A 19,190-nucleotide genomic window follows, 5' to 3' on the forward strand; every position below is an offset into this window, starting at 1 on the left:
TGGAGCCTCCTACTGGAAAATGCTGCTCCCCTCAGCTTCAGGATTGGTTTTAGAATTACCTGGAAACTTCCTTAGCTGTGACATCAAACAACTTGTTGGATGCTATTTTCCGTGTAGAAACAGGTGTGGGCTACATGGATACAATCTTCTGTTGCAGAATATGTAATTGTCTATGGTGGGAGCCATATGTAATATCATACAGTACATTTTCCATCACTTATCAGTCCATTTGTCCCCTCCAGGTCTGTACTGCTGTGACCGGGCGGAGGCTACCCACTGCCAGGTGGCTTGCCGGCGAATCCTTCGCACCATGAGCACAGAGCATGAGATCATGGAGGGTTTGATCGATGAGTGTGGCTCCCAGCCTCTCCCTCAGGAACCCATGTGGCAGTGCTTTCTGGGCAGCGCCCACCCTCCTTCCCCACCTGAAGAGGAGACCCCCCATCCTGCCAAGATGGACTGTGCCAAGCTGCACTGCTGCTCCAAAGCTAACACTTCACTCTGCAGGTATAGCTCAGTGGAAGCCAGTACATTTATGTTTATATTCTGAGGCTTAGCACATGTTGAGGTGAAATATGTTTGAACTCTGCTCTGACAGGGACATGTGTCAGGAGATCAGCACTAACTGGGGAGGCCAGACATGGCAGGACTTTGACCAGCTGTGTGAGTACAGCCTAGTGGAGACGGAGCTCATCAACTGCCTGGCTGATGTCAGAGAGCCCTGCCAGCTGGGCTGCAAGGACCTCGCCTACTGCACCAACTTCAACAACAGGTGAGACTCCTAGATACTCAGCAGGGTTCAATTCATAAAGGCAGGCTTTCCTTCTCAGCTCTTCTCTTTATCTGTGCCCAGTATCTTAGAAACAAGTGAATAACCAGAGCATATTTATATCATATTGTAATAGATGACTTGTGTTTTGATGAGTTATCGGGAGAATTATCAGACATTCAAACAGCTTAAGTGTTTCCACTTCACATGTTCAGTTCAGCTAACAGTCAACTACTTCTACTATGATAATATCTGGCAAATAATCCAGAACCTCTTAAAGCATTTTGGATTCTTTGTCATAGTGGGCGACATTAATTACACACGACATTAATGCTGGTTGCCACCCGTCACAAAATGGAAGAAAGAAGAAGATGCAGTAACGAGCTAGCTACTGTAACTGCTACCACAGTGAGTTACTACTAGTGCTGCACAGAATCATGTAAGACACTCTACCCATGAGTTATTTTGAATCTGATGTAGTGACAACTGCTGTCTCTGGCTGACACTTCCCACATTCACAGGGCTCTGATTTTGACGACCTCTAGATGTTTCATCTTAAATTTCAGCTGACAGTTCAACTGCTTTTAACTTGTACACTTAAACTGTTAAACTGAGACTTTATGTTTTTGAATAAATGAATACTTATTGTAATGTGCACATCAGATGAGAGATAAGAGTTTTTGGCGATTAGGCCCCATTGTGACGTCCATTATCTTTTAAGAGGGAGGGTGAAGCCATGAGTAGTATAGGAAACCTCCCCGATGGAGCCGAGACACTGATGGTGGTGGGATGAAGAGAATGGCTGGAGATCTGGGTGTGATGAGGTGGACTGGAGGTGAATGGGCTGGAGGAGACAGGAAACAGCACTGACAACAGCAGTAAGGAGAACAGATTTAAAATGTGACGGTAACAACATGATTGGTTGGTGGTTTTAATCCAGAAAAAATCTGGTTGGTTTAACTGGAAGAGAGAGAGCCCATGGTCAGCTGATCCATTAGTGGGACGAGAGAGAGTGAGATAGAGAGAGTTGTGAATGAATGATAGTGTTCCTGATTGAACTGACGCTGAGCTTCATCAGAACTTCTTTCAGTGATTACATGTAAATTGACCCTCCAGGCAAACAGGAACCAACATTACTTACCTATACTTCCACTGCTTTAAACTGCCTTTAGCTCTAACATTGACACTGACACTTCAGGTCCTTTCAGTAGCCCCTTTTAGTTAGAAAATGCGCCACATTTGCAGCCTGGTAAAGGCTGCAATCTGCCGCCTTGTCTATGTGAAACGGAGGTGTAATATTCCTCCTTTGCAAAAAAGCCGCCACTGTGGTAGGCGTAAACATGTGATGTGACGTGAAGCACGAAGTTGGGCGTGAACAGTGACGAGTTATCTGGTTACTGACGATTCTCTCATCTGTGATGGTTAGCATCTCCCGGATCTCAGCGGCTTTCCAGTTGCTCATCTTGACGTCCGCGGATGAAGTGATGAACTGACTGCTGTGATCAGCTGTTTCCTGCTTTAAAACTCCCGGCTGTGGGTCGCACAACAGTGCATGTCAACGACACCTCTGCCCATGTCACGCAATTGCCGGCACATCGACGCCTTGGATTTACATAGTAATGGAGGCGGCAAAAAGTGTACCCTCCGAGGCGTCATATTGGCGGACCAAAACAGACCAATATGCCGCGGTCTGTCTAAATTCGCGGACCTAGCCGCAAAAAGGACAGCCAAATTGGCGGGTTGCTGTCCAGTATAAAAACTGCTAGTGATGACATTTCAACTATAAATGAACATAAATCAGTTCTTCAACACAACTCCTCAACAGTATTTTGTTAAGAATGTTGTACAGTCTTTACAGCTGCTGCAAGCTAAAGCTAGCACACTTGGATAATATTCAGAAAACGTAGCCTCATTAAATTATTTTTGATTTCACACTCATTCCTTCATCCTTTCACTTTGCCTCTGAACATCTGTGTGAAAATGCGTCATTTAGAGCCTGAAGGAGAGAGAAAACAAGAAACAGATTGATACTGAACCCAGTGTGACCCTGCAGTTATCAGAACCACAGCATGTTTTACACACTGTCTACAGATGGGGCCAAAGGCCAAATGGAGCGGCTTCAAAGGCTGCGCTGGGAAGTGGCACTAACACACATACATCAAAACCAACTCAAATGTGCTTCACACATACACACAGCAGTCTGCAGGTCACCTGGTGAGTGAGGCAAACACAAAGTCTCACAGCCACTTGATACTGCAGAGCATTGTGGGAAGCCTGGGTCATGACCATGTTTTGCACCTGAGGTCTTATAACACAGGACTCAAATAGATTGGATTATCAAACATTAACAAGAAGGTCATTTAAAATGTTTACTGTAGAAATATTTGGTATGTGTGTAATTATAACCTATACATTCCTGTGAATTACCATTGGAGTTTGTGAACAAAGTAAGAACCACTTTATGACCTGCTCACTCTGTGTGTCCTGGAGCATTTATTGTCTGTGACTAACCTGGTAACACCAAAAATGTGTTCTAAAACATTACCAACAGGTGTCAGGCACCACCATGATTAAGGGTTTATTTGAAGACTTGAAACATCACACAGCAGAGGAGAACTTCACTTTTAACCCTGTCTGTGGAAAGGGCTTAATGTCCACACTTATTTAAATACAGATGATTTAAAGCAAGTCACAATACTGAAGATAACTGAAAACTGAGTTGAAAACTGTTGAGCCTTCTGTGTTGAGGGTGATGAAAGAATTGGCTGAAATGGCTTTTGGACCTAAAACACCTTTAATGTTTATTCATTAATCACAGAAATACTTCACTTTAACTATAAGATACAGAAGCCAGACCAGAACTTTAGGCTACATCATATCACACATACACTTGATTGGATGTGTCTTTATAGCTGAGGAGTCAGTTCTGTACTTTCATAGTGAACACGATGTAAAAATCCACACTGATGAACAATAACTCTCAGTAAACAGTGGCACCAACACTTGTAACACTTACTGTCCTGTAACACTTACTGTCCTGTAACACTTACTGTCCTGTAACACTTACTGACCTGTAACACTTACTGTCCTGTAACACTTACTGTCCTGTAACACTTACTGACCTGTAACACTTACTGTCCTGTAACACTTACTGTCCTGTAACACTTACTGTCCTGTAACACTTACTGACCTGTAACACTTACTGACCTGTAACACTTACTGTCCTGTAACACTTACTATCCTGTAACACTTACTGACCTGTAACACTTACTGTCCTGTAACACTTACTATCCTGTAACACTTACTGTCCTGTAACACTTACTGACCTGTAACACTTACTGTCCTGTAACACTTACTGACCTGTAACACTTACTGACAGGAGTTTTACTCATACTTTCGTCAACATTAATTATCCTTTATCAGTAAAGGCAATACAAACTTCAGAGACTTAATCAGCAGTATGGCTCAGGTAAAAAGAGTGTTATCTAAGTGCCATCATTTAGCTGACATAAGAGAGGTAAGCTACAGTTAGAAGCCAATATTATAAGCACTCCAGAAACATTATTTTGTAGTAGAATGTCAAGCTAGCTAAAATCAAGCTAGTTGATGGCCCTGTAAATTCAGATGAAATCTGTTTTTATGGTTCATCAAATCAAGATATCATTCACCGCTGCTGCTGTGATTCCACCAACTTGATTTTTACTATTGGTCCACACCCAGCGACTCTGTGAGGGTCTTCTTAGGCACAGCAGTGCATTGAGATAAATGCTAATGCTAGTATGGATGATCTGAAATTCTAACTTAATGACACTACTAGATGAAAGGTCAGGGAATCAACAAATTCATTTGACTTCTTCCTCTGGGGACCATGTATGTCCAACCAGAGAGCTGCTTCACTTGTGACAGCAAAAACTGTAAAAGATTTATTCTTTTACAATCCCACAGAAAATGAAACATTCAGATTGCAGGCAATGGCTCAGCCTTCTCTGAGTGAGCAGCGTTATGAGAGTATTACAGACAACAGCTCTCCCTCTGAAGCATTTCAATGTTGTTCAGATGACAAGTGTTCACCCTGAGCTGTCTGTTATTACACAAAGAAAATCATTTGAAAAATTGTGGTTCTAGATCAGGGTGGCATGGAGTCCATGCTGTGGAATTGTGGGATTTGATGTTCAAGCAAACAAACTGTGTATAAGACTCTTTGAGTTTCCTTTGATGAGCTCCTGGTGAGCCTTGTATGGTTTCCTCCACCCCTGAGGTGTTCAAACGCTGGGCTGTGTAGCCTGGAGCAGCATGGAAGACAAACAGTGTTGTGGAGGTGGTGGAGCATGGGGATAATAACTGTGTGTGAGCGTCTGTCTTCTTCTGTCTGTGTGGGTGAAAGGCAAACAAAAGTTCCTCAACCTTCAATTAGAAACAACTCATCGTAACCCTGATCAAGAGTACTGTGTCCAAAACTGTACTGTCACCCTATTTTATACAGGAAGTAATTCACTAAATCACATACTCATTATTCTTTCATTCATTTCATTTACTAATTGATTCTTTACCTCACTAATGGTTAGCGTATCTGCCCCCTAGAGGTTGTTATGATGTATTGCAGTAAGAGTGAATAGTGAATGCATGGCAGACTTGACAGTAGCTGTAGCCCAATTCAGGAACTGGCTCCTTTACAAGTTCCCTCAAAATCAAGTCCTTCAGAGGACCCATAGACTTGGTCTGACCAGAAACATGCATCACAGAGACTGAAGTCATGTTGCATTGGGCAGTATCGTCAGTAGCGCCAGCCCTCAAACAGGCATGTGTTTTCATTCTTATGCTGTAATTGACATGTTTGTTAGACACATTGTGTGACCAAGCAAAGGCAAAAGTGGTCCGACCTGTTCCCAATGGCCACCCTTGAAGTGTTGAAGCTCTATGCGCTCTGATGCAGCACTTCTCCAATCAGAAGCTGCAGATTTTTTACTATACTGTATTTGTCCTGCAGCCTGCAGACAGCAGCAGGGTTCTGTTATGCTGATTTAAGTGCATCTGTCTGGGGAGTGTTTCATTAAAGTGTTTATGTTTGAAGCATTATTGTGTTATTGCTGATCACTAGCTCCAATCCACCATTTATTTTGCTCTTGTTAAAAGTAGAACCTGCAGTAGATTCAGATGTGGTTCTGAGATGACACAGTTTCCACAGAAATGACAAGCATTCGTTTTTTACGCTGCTTCACACAGACGACCAAATATCAAACTGTCAGAGCATCTGGCATGAAACCATGGAACTGTGTCTGCTGTGAGTTTTAAAGGTCTTGATGCACTAAATCCTAAAAATGGGCATGACAGCATACACTTTCAGATAGCCTCTCTCTGAAGTCCATTCATAGTGTTGCAATCAACTGTACGTACAGATGAACAGTAATATGGTCATAGATTGGTTTTGTTCCTCTGAGCATGAGGAGCATACTGTATGTCTCCTGTGGAACTCTGTGAATCCTGATTGTATGTGCTGCAGCAGCTGTGATTCAACTGAGGGGGCTGAAGTCAGGACAGATATTTAACAAGTTTCTCCTAATAACAATCAGCTGATGCCACATTTAGTTTTGGTTTAAGAGGACAACCACTGTTGACCATTTTGGGGTTGAGTTAAGTTAAGGATCCAGGGTTTTACACACACACACACACACACACACACACACACACACACACACACACACACACACACAAACATACACAGACACACACACACACACACACACACACACACACACACACAAACACAAACATACACAGACACGCACACACACACACACACACACACACATGGTTGTTCCAAGGTAAACAAACCATCTACTCATCAGGAGCAAATGGAATGATGGAGCCACACCCAGAACTTTTGGCTGGAACCATCTCTTTAAACCACCAATTAGCTGACTCACTGGAGACCAAACCCACCAATCAGACATCAAAGACTCTTCCTGGTGCAGTGGAAGAGGAAAACAATCCTCACATTACCCAGAGGCACTTGAGCTCCCTCTGTTAGACCTGCAGAGCAGACGGCTACAAGGCTACCTTATTCTGCAGTCAGATAGTGACCACACAATTGTTGCTTTTGTTCCGGCACAAATTATTTAGACTATTATTATTTTTTTTTTTTTTTTCTTTTATTTCACATTGTCTCTGTCCACAGGCCCACAGAGCTGTTCCGCAGCTGTAATGTCCAGTCAGACCAGGGCGCCATGAACGACATCAAGCTGTGGTCCAATGGGACGATCAAGATGCCCTTCATGCACATACCTGTGCTGGACATCAGGAAGTGTCTGCCGGACATGTGGAAGGCTGTGGCCTGCTCCCTGCAGATCAAACCCTGCCACAGCAAGTCCAGAGGGAGTGTCATATGCAAGTATGTACTAGCATCCTACAAGCAACAAGACACTACACAGTAGTAACCAGTAACAAGGTCCCATATGACCAGGAGGAAACCTGCGGAGTAAACTAAAGTTGACCAATACGCAATTAGTTTTTTATAACAGATGTTTTGACTTGTCAAACACAAGGTTTATTACTGACATTAGTTGTTCAGACACATCACACACACACACACACACACACACACTCACAAAGTGAAAGCATTACCACCTTACGCTGTCTCGGCTGGTAATTAAAGCCACCAGGAGAGCAGGAGTAGAAGCTCATTATGGGCTGTTATAATGTCAGCTGAGAGGCTTTTCTCTGTTGAGTCTTTTTTTAGTCTATATTTGTTCATATTTTGGCAAACTGACACCAATAACAGTTTTAATGGTTTGATACTGAAGAAAACTGCAACACACAATGAATCTCAGACGAGCTCTGAAAGATAGATTTATGGACTATTGTTCATGTTGGAAATTAGAGTTACTGATATCCTCAGAACTGTAAGTCAGATTGAAAGATTTGTTACCACTCAGAGGAAGTGTGCACGTCGCACAGTGTCTTTACCCGATGTCACTCCCTCCCCCTCCTGGGAGTATTTTTTCCTCACCTCCTGGTTTTATACTGCTGAATGTCCCTGTCCCTCTGTCTCTGTGACAGATCATATCCTGTCATTTCCAAAATGGTTAAAATGCCATATGAAGCAATGAGTTCAATCACAGAGGAGCACAGTGAATATTTTAATCCCCCTCCCTCTATAACGTTATTCCTGTTGTCAAAGACGTCATTATCTGCAAGTACACTTGTAAGTAGACTCAACTACTCAGTAGTCTTTACTTGCAAACTAATAGTAAATTCCTCCAGGCTTTTTGTTAGGGAACCAGGGCAATGCTAACTTCCACGTTAGCCTACAAAAATACATCATCCCTACAGCACTGTATTGTAATTTAAAGAAAAATGACTGATATGATATGATGACATGATAACATTTTTTGGGAACCACTGCAATCACCAATAACTGCTAACTTTTACCCTTTGTAAGGGGTTAACTCATTATTTAATGATTTATGACTATATCTATGACTATATATCTCTACATCTTTCCATGTGGCAACATGGTTTTGTGTATCAATGACTTACAAATCTGCTTTCTCCACAAGAAGAGTAAGGAAGGAAAATCTTGCTTCACTGATTTTGAAAAAATCAGGTTAATCCCAAAAGGCCACATGGTACCTACAGAGTTTTCTAAATGTAGATTAAAACCAGCATCAACACGAGAAGCAGAGTTAGACATGATCAGTTGTTGCACTGATGCTCTTGTCAAAAGGCTCATTTTATGCATTATGTTTGATGTAATGAGTCTTAATTATTTGTTTTCTTCAGAACTGTCATGGTTGAAAGTGTTCTGGCATTTATGTCTATTTACTTTCAGTGAGCTATTTTTTCCATAAAGGCATGAGGTGAATTCAGCTCTCCCTCATCAGTAATGAGTGATGACAACATAAAAACATGTACTTGGTATTTGATGGACAGGTGGAGGCCCTGCCCTTGTCTCAGGATCTGCTTTGTCATGTCTGGATATATGTGTGTTTGTTTGTTTGTGTGTGTGTGTGTGTGTGTGCGTGTGTGTGTGTGTGTGTGTGTGTGTGTGTGTGCGTGTGTGTGTGTGACGCTGCATGTCTTGTTCAGTCATTTGTCAGATTCAACCTTCCTCTCAGGTTCTAATCTCCCACTTGTCTTAAATGACATTACACCATCACACTCTGTCTGCATCCAGCTTCAGGCTGTGTGTGTTGGCAGAGCTTCCCGTTCTGCAGCCAGCTCAGCTTACACCCCTCTTCACCTTCAAGCAGTGTCACACAGACTTTTAAGTGTTTCTGTAACTCTTATCTGTTCTCAGGTCAGATTGTGTGGACATCCTGACCCAGTGTGGGGACAGGAAACGTTTCCATGAAGGACAAACTGCAGAGAAGATCTGTAGCCAGCTGTCGCCCATTGATGACCCTGAACGCTGCATTCCCCTCCACAGATACCTCTGTGAGTCACGACCAACAGCACATATTCCTCAGGGGGACGTGGGATGTCTGTAAAGCTTCAGTGTTGAGCAGCACTCACTCTCTCCTGGAGTGAGTTCAGTTCAATATGGAAATGCCAATAACATAGAGTACATTAACTGGAGAGACACATTTCCATGCTGCGTTCAGTCCAGAGCTGCCTGTAAACCAATCTGTAGCCACCAGGGGGCAGAGGAACACAGGCTCAGAGCTGACAGACAACACTCACACTATTTAATCTCATAAGACTGTTATGGCTAATATTTCTGCAAACAGTTGGCTAATTTTACATTCAGCAGACACAGAGCAAGATCAGCATCCCACTGGAGTTTCAAATAAATGTGCCTGTCTTCTGTTTGGTGCTGAGCAGGTAGTGTACAGTGATAGTGTTACTGTCTGAAAACAGCCACATGCTGCTTCTGGAAACATGGCTGTTGAGAGTGCTGGGACAAAACTATTCAATCAATGTGCCTGATTGGCTTGATGTTTTCCAGTCCAATAACTGCTCAAAATCTGCTTCTTGATAAAAAGAAAGACACCCAAATATCATCTCAATATTTAATATTTACAAATAAATTATTTTATCCCCATTCAAGTCAAGTAGGTGCTAAAGTAGAAGTGAGCCGGCTCGGTCTGCAGAAGTCTCTAGTGCATGCTCTCTATGGGCCGAACAACACAGAAGCATGGGTATTTCCTACCTGGGAAGTTGAGCTTTTTTGGCTTCAAAGCTCCACTGAGCAGCTTTCATAGAAATGAATGGGGCTTAGTCTCCAACACTGTGTCCTGATTTAATGTAATGTCCTTGGGGAGTACGCATGCATCACATGCTATCAAAAGCTGCAACACAAATTGTCCAGTTGAATTGAAAACCACCTTATCTAGCACCTCTGGTCTTACACAAGTTATTATCTGCCTTTTAAACAAATATTGTGCCATTTCTAAACAGAGTAACAGTACACATAGCACATTTAGAGGAATAATGATTTATTTTGAAACACAACTAATGCAGTACAGTGAGTACATATGTTTACATTATCACCAGAAAATACTACTTAATCTTATCTGACAGCCATGTTTAATCCTGCTGTACATTTCCAATTTTCGGCCTCATATTGCCCTCCAGCCCCCAGTCCCATAGGCCCCAATGTCGTTGAGGAGGTCATCCATCCATGCAACCCCAACCCCTGCCCCAGCAACCACTTATGTCAGGTGAACAGGAAAGGCTGCCTTGATGAACTCAACTGTCAGCCATACCTCTGTGTGCCAGGTACGACCAACTCCTACCACAGTTCACAGATTCAGCGTTAGCTCTACAGTCTAAAAACTGCACTATGGTAGTCATTCTGGGTGTGTGTGTATGTGTGTGTGTTCAGGCTGTAAACTGGGCGAGGCCTCAGAGTTTCTGGTGCAGCAGGACGCTCGTATCCAGGTGCCAACTCGTACTGGTCCTGCTGGGTGCTATGAGGTGTGCAGCTGTGGTCCGAGTGGACGTCTGGAGAACTGCGTGGAGATGCCCTGTGTGGACACCAACAAGCCCTGCATCGTAGGAGGACAGAGGAAGAGTAAGACCTCCTTCATGACCACATCCCTTAAAGACAGAGTTCTTAAAAAGTTTCAGATACAGCAGAATAAGTCTCAAGAACTTCATTGATTAAGTGAACCTCCTGGTTGTGTGTGAGGATGGCACTGATGAAAAGGTTATGCCACCACTGGTCTACCGACGTGCCTGTAGGACCCTCAAGAAATAGGTCATTAGATTCATCACTTCCTGTGGAGAGGAGAATTACATTTGGACAAGTGTGATTTATCTACAGCATTTCAATTAGAGCAGTGGAGCACAGTGCCGAGTCAAACTGTCCCAAGCTGATATGAGTGTCCATTACTGGTTTAAGTGCACTGAGTTGTGCCGAGCCGGGCCCAAGATGAACCGTGTCTATATATGTATATATATATATATATATGTGTATATATATATATATATATATATATATATATATATATATATATATATATATATATATATATATATATATTTACATATAAATTAATCCACAACTGACCCATAATCCAAATCTGAATTCATTAAATCCGTAGATTGTATTTGCACATGATGGAATGTGACTGGTGCAACCTGAACTACTGTACTAAGAACTTAACGCACAAACTCTTCAAGTTCCAGTTACAGTATGTTTAAATGTCAAGGCTTGTTTTAAATCTTATGTCTTGAGCTTGCAGATAACTCATCTACTCGGTTTTTCTTATCACCAGACTTGGAGCCTTAAAAAGTCTTCAGAGTGATCCAGTCTCAGTCTGAGAGCAGTAATACATGAGTGAAGATGAACGAGGCAATCAGGCAAATCAGGCATTCATAGGCTTCTCTGTCTGTGTAGTGTCAGTTTCTCAACAGAGAATTGTGACTACGTGCTGCACAGGTAGAGGCCAGTTCAAACTCAACTAAAGCACCACTGTACTCTAAAACCCCCTGCATCAAGCAAATACTCAACTAAAGGGTGAGTTTGCACAACTGGTTTATACAGTGTATCAGTATAACAGCAGCATATAGCCAATATTTACTGTATGACACTGTTGAGTGAAAGCAGTTTTTAGGAGGAACTCATCAGTTATTGCACCGTTCTCATCTTAATCATCTTCAGAAATTGCAGACACAGTGCAGTGTAATTAAAAAATCACTGATTGTTTATTTTTCAAAGTAGAAATATGATTGGCTGGGTTAACCCTTACTGTATGCACAGAATTTACACAATTATGGCATCACAAATTATCATTAGAGTGGAAGTTTTTATGAAAAGAAAAATGAGTCCAATAAATCCAGGTGAAACTGGTGCAGTATGAGTCTATTTGGTTCTGTAGTGACTCGGTTGGCGGGGATCATCATGCTGACTGCCACAGTGTTATTTCTTAAACTGCCTGCGGGGGGCAATAAAGTGAAATCTTTCAAAACCTTCACATAGGGCCTTTAACATGTTATCATCAGTGCACTTGCACTTAGTTTTTCCATGTAACTAATGATTGTCCTCTCTGATTGTTCACTCTGTGCCCCCCCCCCCCCTCCTCTCTGCCTCAGCAGCTCACAGGTTTAATGTCTCTTCTAACTTTGTGCTTCATGTTTGTTTTCGCCTGCACTTCTGAGGAGGACTGAGCTGCTCTGCTCTTATTGAAGACAGATGTTTGCTTTGAATTGGACACACACTGTTCTGTTTTGTGCAGAGCCGAACTCCATTTAAAAGTCTGGCAGTTTAATGTGCTGTTGCCTAACAGCGGGGAAGGACACATCACAGAATATGACATACCTTTTCTGAATCTGCAAGAGCCTCGCTTCAGATCAGCAGGCTGATATTTTACCAAGGTGTTCACATTTCAGTGAAATCATTGAAATGGTGGACCTGTTCTTAGCAGGTGTGAGAGAGACTTTTATAATAATAATAATAATAATAATAATAATAATAATAATACATTTTATTTGAATAGACACTTGTGACATGTGAACATAAAAGCAATACACTCGAAACAAATATTATAAAAGCAACACTCTACAAGCAAATCTAAAAACATACATCACACAACATTTACACATTGTAAAGCTGATTGCTCTGCAGTCATACTGTTGACTGTTAACAGCAGTTAAAGACGTGTTGTGAGGAGCACATTTTTGCTTTGAGTGCTGTGAAGCTTTTGTAGCCTGTCGTCATTAACCTCCAAAACACGTGATGGAAGGTGAGAAACGGTCATTTTGTGAAGGAAGAGCTGCTTGTTGGAGGAGGAGTGTGCTCAATTGAAATGTAGATCTTGATAATTGTGAACATGTGAAGACCTTCCTAAAATATCAGATTTTATATATTAATATTTTCATCAGACTAGCAGATTATAACAACTGAACCTACTCCATGACAACTGAACAAACACCAATCACTAATAAAGGCAGTGAAAAGAAAAGCCCAGCAGGTGGATCTTTAGTTAAGATTAATTTACTAAACAATACTAACATTAGCAAGATAAAAATATTCTGTTCATCCTCAGCTGAGTTCTGTAAACACAGTCAGAGGTTTGATTTGTTCGTGTTGGTGATGCTATCTTGAATGAAGTGCATTATGTGGAGGTATGGTATGACACTGCCATGGCACTGTGGCGACACACACGTTATTACTGCACATGCACAGTAGTTAATTTACTATAAAGCTCTTAACAGTGCTGCAACAGCTTGAGAAACATGTGTTTGCTTGTTTTTTTTGTGAAATGTACAGACTGATATCAGTCTTATGTCTATGTGTTAAATACAGAGTGAAAGTCAACGTATAGCTTAGTTTCTTACAACCACTGAAAGCAAGGTTACAGCTAGCCTTGCTCTGTCTTTCCCCTTGATTTCAGTCTTCATGCTAAGCTAAACTCTGGCTCTTAAATACAGAAACATTTAAACATCCTGTAACTGTGAAATTAAATCTTGCCAAGATCTCTCATGAAGCAGAGTACACTTTAGAAATTGTATGACAAATTCCCTGCATGTAGAACCATGTCAGCTGGTTGAGGTCACATTATCCTGGATAAGCTGCAGTGATAAGCTGCTTTTACAGTCAACCAGAGAAGTGAACGGTGTGTGTCTGCCACACACTCCTTATTTACATTCAGTTAGCCTAATGCATTCATGTGGTTTCCTTTATATCACGTATCTTCTTGTTTCACATAATACAAGCACTAAATAAGAACTCTTTAAAAAGCTATCTTCCTCTGATGGATCATGAGAAATGGTGGGAGGTTGGCTCTCTGGTACAAATATTTCAGAGGCTCATCCAGATTTTTAAATGGATGAATTCTTAATATCATAGAGAAGAATTACAGCCAGCAGGACAGTAATGGTAGTAATCAATCACTATTCCCATGCAGGAAGGATAAATTAAAAATCATTGGTGACACCAATAACAAGTCATAAGTCAAATACTGATCATATTCAGACTGGTGTTTATCATTCATGCTCTTTCTTGTCTATTTATCTGGAGATGTTCTTTGTTTTTAAGAGCACTCATTGGTTCATCATACCATACCTACAAAAATGAGGGATAAATGATTAACTCCCCTGCCCAGTTCATGTCAGTTCAGCTCATCTGCAGAGCAGGTGCCCAACACTAAACTCTTATGTTTTACCCTCAGCTGCGATGTAAAGGATTTGAAACATGCTCATAGTTCAGTTATAAAATCCTGGCGCACCACAGAGCGTCCCTCCTGCCGGGCAGCTCAAAGCGCTGTCAGACAGCCACAGTAGAAAGGTTTCATCAGCACCTGGTGTGACTGTAGTGTTGTCCTGCCTCGCTAGCCCCCTCTTCCCATCAACTGTCTCCACCCCCATCACAGTTTTGTTGTGAGCCCAATGTTTCCTAATATCACCGTTTACACATAAATCACTGCATCCTAAATACAGTCATATGTTCTTCATGTGTGTGTTGTTTGTTACCACCAGGCCACGGGACATCTTTCAAGATTGATTGTCACACCTGTTCCTGCTTCGCCGGTGACACCATCTGCTCCACCAGGGAATGTCTCAGCTACGACAGCTCTGATGAGGACCGCCGACACTTCACAGGTCCGTGTGTGTCTGTGTTTGTTTGTCACGTGCCATGTGTGCACCTCTCTTTCAACAATGTAATGGATTAAACAGGGTTAGGTCATTTCAGATAAGGTTGGTCAACCAGTGGAAGGGTCGAGGTTGCTTCTGATTGTGTAAGAGATAACATTCAAACACATGGTTGCAGTGATATGTTGTCATATTGTGACTCAGAGCCGAACTGAACACTTCTAAAATGAAGCTGTCAGTTGCTGGGCTGATTCGCTGTGAGGTGAGAGGTAGATTTGTGTTTTGCTCTGATTAGTGACTGGGGTGTCTTTTCACTAAGCAGTGTTCATTTTGGTCCGTGATTTTTATTTAATGTTGTTTGTTATGGAGATTAGCTTTAGCCAAATTTGAGTCATTTGATTATTGTTGATTTTAAGAAAAACAAAAATATATTTTGTTTGTTTCGTTTATGATGTGTTTGTCACATTTTTGTTGTGCGGTTTTAAGTTGTCTAATAATTTTGAGGCAACAGCTGTCGCCGTCTTTGTTGTGTGCAGATACCATGGTTACTGGTGATGTTCTTGTCCGTGGTGAGGTTGGCTGAAAAGAAACACTGCTGACTTGTTTCTCTACACTGTCCGTGTGACTCTGCTCTGCAGAACAGACTGATTCTCCTCACTTAAACCATCATCATCATAATAGATTCCGTCTCTGTTGTTCCTGTTCAGCTAGCATTACCACAGCTACCTGCTGTGTGCACTGCTGAGCAGCTGATCATCCAGAAGCTAATTCACTACAATACTGTTCAGTGTCTGGGTTGAACTTAAGAGGAGAAACTTAAACAACAGGTAATGTATTGATATTTGGAGACGAAGACTGAGATGGTTGACCATCAACATGAACCTTGGAACTTCCTCATTCCCTCTGATAGCAACATGACAGATAGCTGACTGACAGTTGTGCTGCCGGAATGTTTTTTGGACTTTGTCCCAGTTGTTTTGTTGTCTCACTCTCAGTGAATTGTTAATACATTTTAGTCCAAAAATCTGTTTTTTCGTCAGATAACATTAGTGACAGACAGAATGTTCCTGAATCCAAGAAGCTTCTTACTAACAGTAGTGCAGCAGGTCATGCAGTTAAATCATGTTCTGAACAAGGGATATTATTGTTTTAATAGTCAGGAGCTACAGTGATTCTACATGCAGGTTGTTCAATAAGACTTAAGACATTAACAACAGTAACTAGTTTATTTGTTAGATTGTTCATCTTTTGTATTTATAGTTTTTGATTATTTCTAAAGATGACTTTTTATTTAGTTCTAGTCTCATTTTTGTTGTGAAAAAGGTCATCTATATATTTTTTGGGTCATAGTTTTTGTTAATCATATTATCTCAGCAGTTATCAAAGACATTTGTTGAGTGCTTGTTTCTGACTAATTGTAAAGCTGCGTTGATCTAATTGCCTTTTTGTGGCCCTTTTTCATGCTATTTTTCATGGATCTATCTATGTGGAAAGATGACTCTCCTGTTCTTAATCCAGCCTGTGCAGCTCTGATTGGACACTTTCTCTCTCATTAGATCTGAAGTTGATTGCACAACAAAGGCTCTGTTTGAATCTTTAAATGAATCTGAATGGTTGGACAGAGACCTGGATCCAACCTTTGCTACACCAGCAGCGCTGATTATTGCACAGAAATCTTCCTTTACTTACTCAAGTCTATCACAACATTGGTCATATTTTCATAGCTCTGGTCATTGGTATCAGTCATTGGTGTAATCACCAAAGTAATCACAGAGAACTGGAAACTTGTCAATATCACCAGAATAGGTCCCAAGGGATCAGAAAATGACCAGATCTGCCGAAACCCACAATGTACTGGTTGAATACAATTTCATCATAACCATCACAGCCAATGACCAGAGCTATGTAAATTAGACCCAAGATGTAATAACCAGTACATTTCCTTTAAAGCTGAAGATGTATTGTTGTAGCGTCACTGGCCACTGCTACACTGTAAATGGGTGCTTACAGTGACCCAGTTCATCGTGTCTACTGTTATCATTCCATAACTATTAATGCCATGAATTCTTTCCTCCCTCATACTATTTGTCCTCTCCCTCCATGCCTCCCCTGCCCTCCTGCAGGTCTTCCCTGTAGTTGTCCAGACCGCTTCGTACCAGTATGTGCCTCGAATGGGCGGACCTATCCTAGTGCCTGTGTGGCTCGCTGTATGGGATTCAAGGACCATCAGTTTGTCTACGGTCTGTGCCGCCTCAGTAACCCTTGCACCAACAAACCCTGCCAGAGGAACCAGAGGTAGGTTTATGTTTTCAGTCAGTGTAGCTGCTGATAACAACAAGCACCAATATTAAGGAGAAGCTCAGTTTGTGTCCCATCTGACTGACAGACAGGTTGTTGTTTCAGGTGGCTGTGGTTCTGGTAAGGGGGGTTTGAGGCCCTTATCAGCATGGGTTTGTTATTCTGTTTCATTTACAGATCATCATCATCCCCCACATGCACCCATAGGTTCTGACCCCTTACCCATGGTCTAAATGCTGTGTCCATAGCTTTTCTACCCTGACAGTAACACAGATCTGACATATATAATCACAACTGGTAATTGAAGTTTTCTGATTCTCTAATAAGATTAATTACGGAGGCCTTTCTTTGAAGCAAGTTTATATAAAGACAGCTCTCATTTCCTAACTTTCCTGTTTTGAGGATTCAGGCTGGGTTTGTTTTAATCTGATTCAAACGTAGTTTAGTCTAAATTAAGTTGCACCAAACTCTAAAACTATCTTAAAATGAAGAAGGATTTCATTTAGACCTTTTTTTTTAAGTTTTTACTCTAAACCTAGATTAAAGTTAATGCTGTTGAACTTTACGCTACAGTTTAAACTGTGAACCATTATCACCTTTAACTTACACATAGATTGACAGCCTTTTGTGATGGATTCATTTAAATAGTCAAGTTTATCGATTATAGTTTAATAACAGACTCAACTCAGTTGAATTTCATGATTTTGCTGAATTTTTGTAGAGATACTGGTTGTGGAGCTGAACAGAAAGATTCCCTTGTTACAGCGGGTGAATGGGAACCTGTTTGGCCTTCACAGCTCCACTTCCTGCATTGATGTTTCACATTAAATCCTTTCAAGCACATCAGAGGACACAATCGCTCACACTGCTGGGTGTCAATTAAAGGTTCCCTGTGTATCCACAGTTTTCTTGTCAACAAACACAGCTGCTATCACATTAATTTTGTGTTATCAAGACATATTGTGTGTGTCCCCTACAAACATGTTGCCCCTCTGTGACATCTTTACAAAACAAGCAAATTACAAGCAAATCATTTTCTTAATAATTTGAAACCTTCATTTTAAAAAAGGATACATCAATGTTTGCATTGATAACATTAACATGTGTTATCATGTTTCTAGTGTATGAGTTGTGTAGTGTAACGTTGCTCCATAGTGCCAGTGGTGGTCAAAACATCCACAGGATTCCTTTAATGTGAGTTTCATTGGCAGCAGCTTTATTCACACAAAGTAGAAGTCATTTGAATTAGTTAGAGAATAAACACACTATTTCTGTTAAGAACTGATGGGCAGAGTGATCAGTATGAGATGAGTCTGTTTTTGAACTGATGTCAGTATGTTTAACCGTTCTTCATGTGTTTGTGCTGCTACAAGCTGCATCATGTTAAATGTTTGACTAAAAAGCTCTGTGCATGCAGATTCACCCTCCATGTTTACATGTTTCACTCAGACTGTAATTCAATTTTCCAACACACACACACACGCGTGCACTCACTCACCCCATGCTGACTTCTGCTATCCCACTACATGACTTTGATGAACCCTTTCCCTGCTCTCTGTGTTTCTGTCTGTGTGCGTTCAGTCATTTCACAGAGAGCAGGTATGTGTGCAGACGTGCTGGTTGCCATGGTGACAGAGCAGGGTGTCTTTGTGTGTTTGGATGGCAGAAGTTTGCTCATGTTGTTCTTGTATTGCAGCTTTTTACCAAAACATTGCCCAATATGTGTGTTGTTTACTTCCTTCATTGTGTGAATGTGTATTGTGGCTGGTGTTGGTGTGAACTTAATGCACAGAGGCTGTGCATTATGATACTGTGCATGTTTATAGAAGTCTAAAGCCTCTCAACTGGGCTCCTCACAAAATGAAAGAGAGCTGAAATACAGATGAATATATGTAAAGGAATATTTTGTGTGTTCCAGATGCATCCCAAAGTATCGTGTGTGCCTGAGTGACTCGTCAGACTGCCCGCAGTACGAGTGTGTTGGCCGGCCGGCAGCCTGTGATAAGAACAGTGTGGAGCCAGCCTGCGATACTGACGGACTGGTCCACCCCAGTCCGTGCCAGCTGCAGCAGGCTGGGAAAACCCTGGC

The 19,190-nt window shown here is 41.6% G+C and overlaps 1 protein-coding gene across 1 annotated transcript in view; it reads left to right on the plus strand.

Moving 5' to 3' along the window:
* reck (reversion-inducing-cysteine-rich protein with kazal motifs) overlaps nt 1–19,190 on the plus strand; it is an 84,645-nt gene that overhangs the window by 45,229 nt on the left and 20,226 nt on the right. Inside the window, exons 9-17 of the mRNA XM_073488119.1 lie at nt 243–507; nt 599–772; nt 6,945–7,157; nt 9,066–9,202; nt 10,343–10,486; nt 10,593–10,781; nt 14,690–14,812; nt 16,927–17,098; nt 19,020–19,190. The exon at nt 19,020–19,190 is cut by the window's right edge and continues 19 nt beyond it. Of these exons, the coding sequence (XP_073344220.1) occupies nt 243–507; nt 599–772; nt 6,945–7,157; nt 9,066–9,202; nt 10,343–10,486; nt 10,593–10,781; nt 14,690–14,812; nt 16,927–17,098; nt 19,020–19,190 (1,588 nt within the window). The remainder of the gene's footprint in view (nt 1–242; nt 508–598; nt 773–6,944; nt 7,158–9,065; nt 9,203–10,342; nt 10,487–10,592; nt 10,782–14,689; nt 14,813–16,926; nt 17,099–19,019) is intronic.

The sequence above is a fragment of the Pagrus major genome, chromosome 19, assembly GCF_040436345.1.
Source record: "Pagrus major chromosome 19, Pma_NU_1.0".
NCBI lineage: Eukaryota > Metazoa > Chordata > Actinopteri > Spariformes > Sparidae > Pagrus > Pagrus major.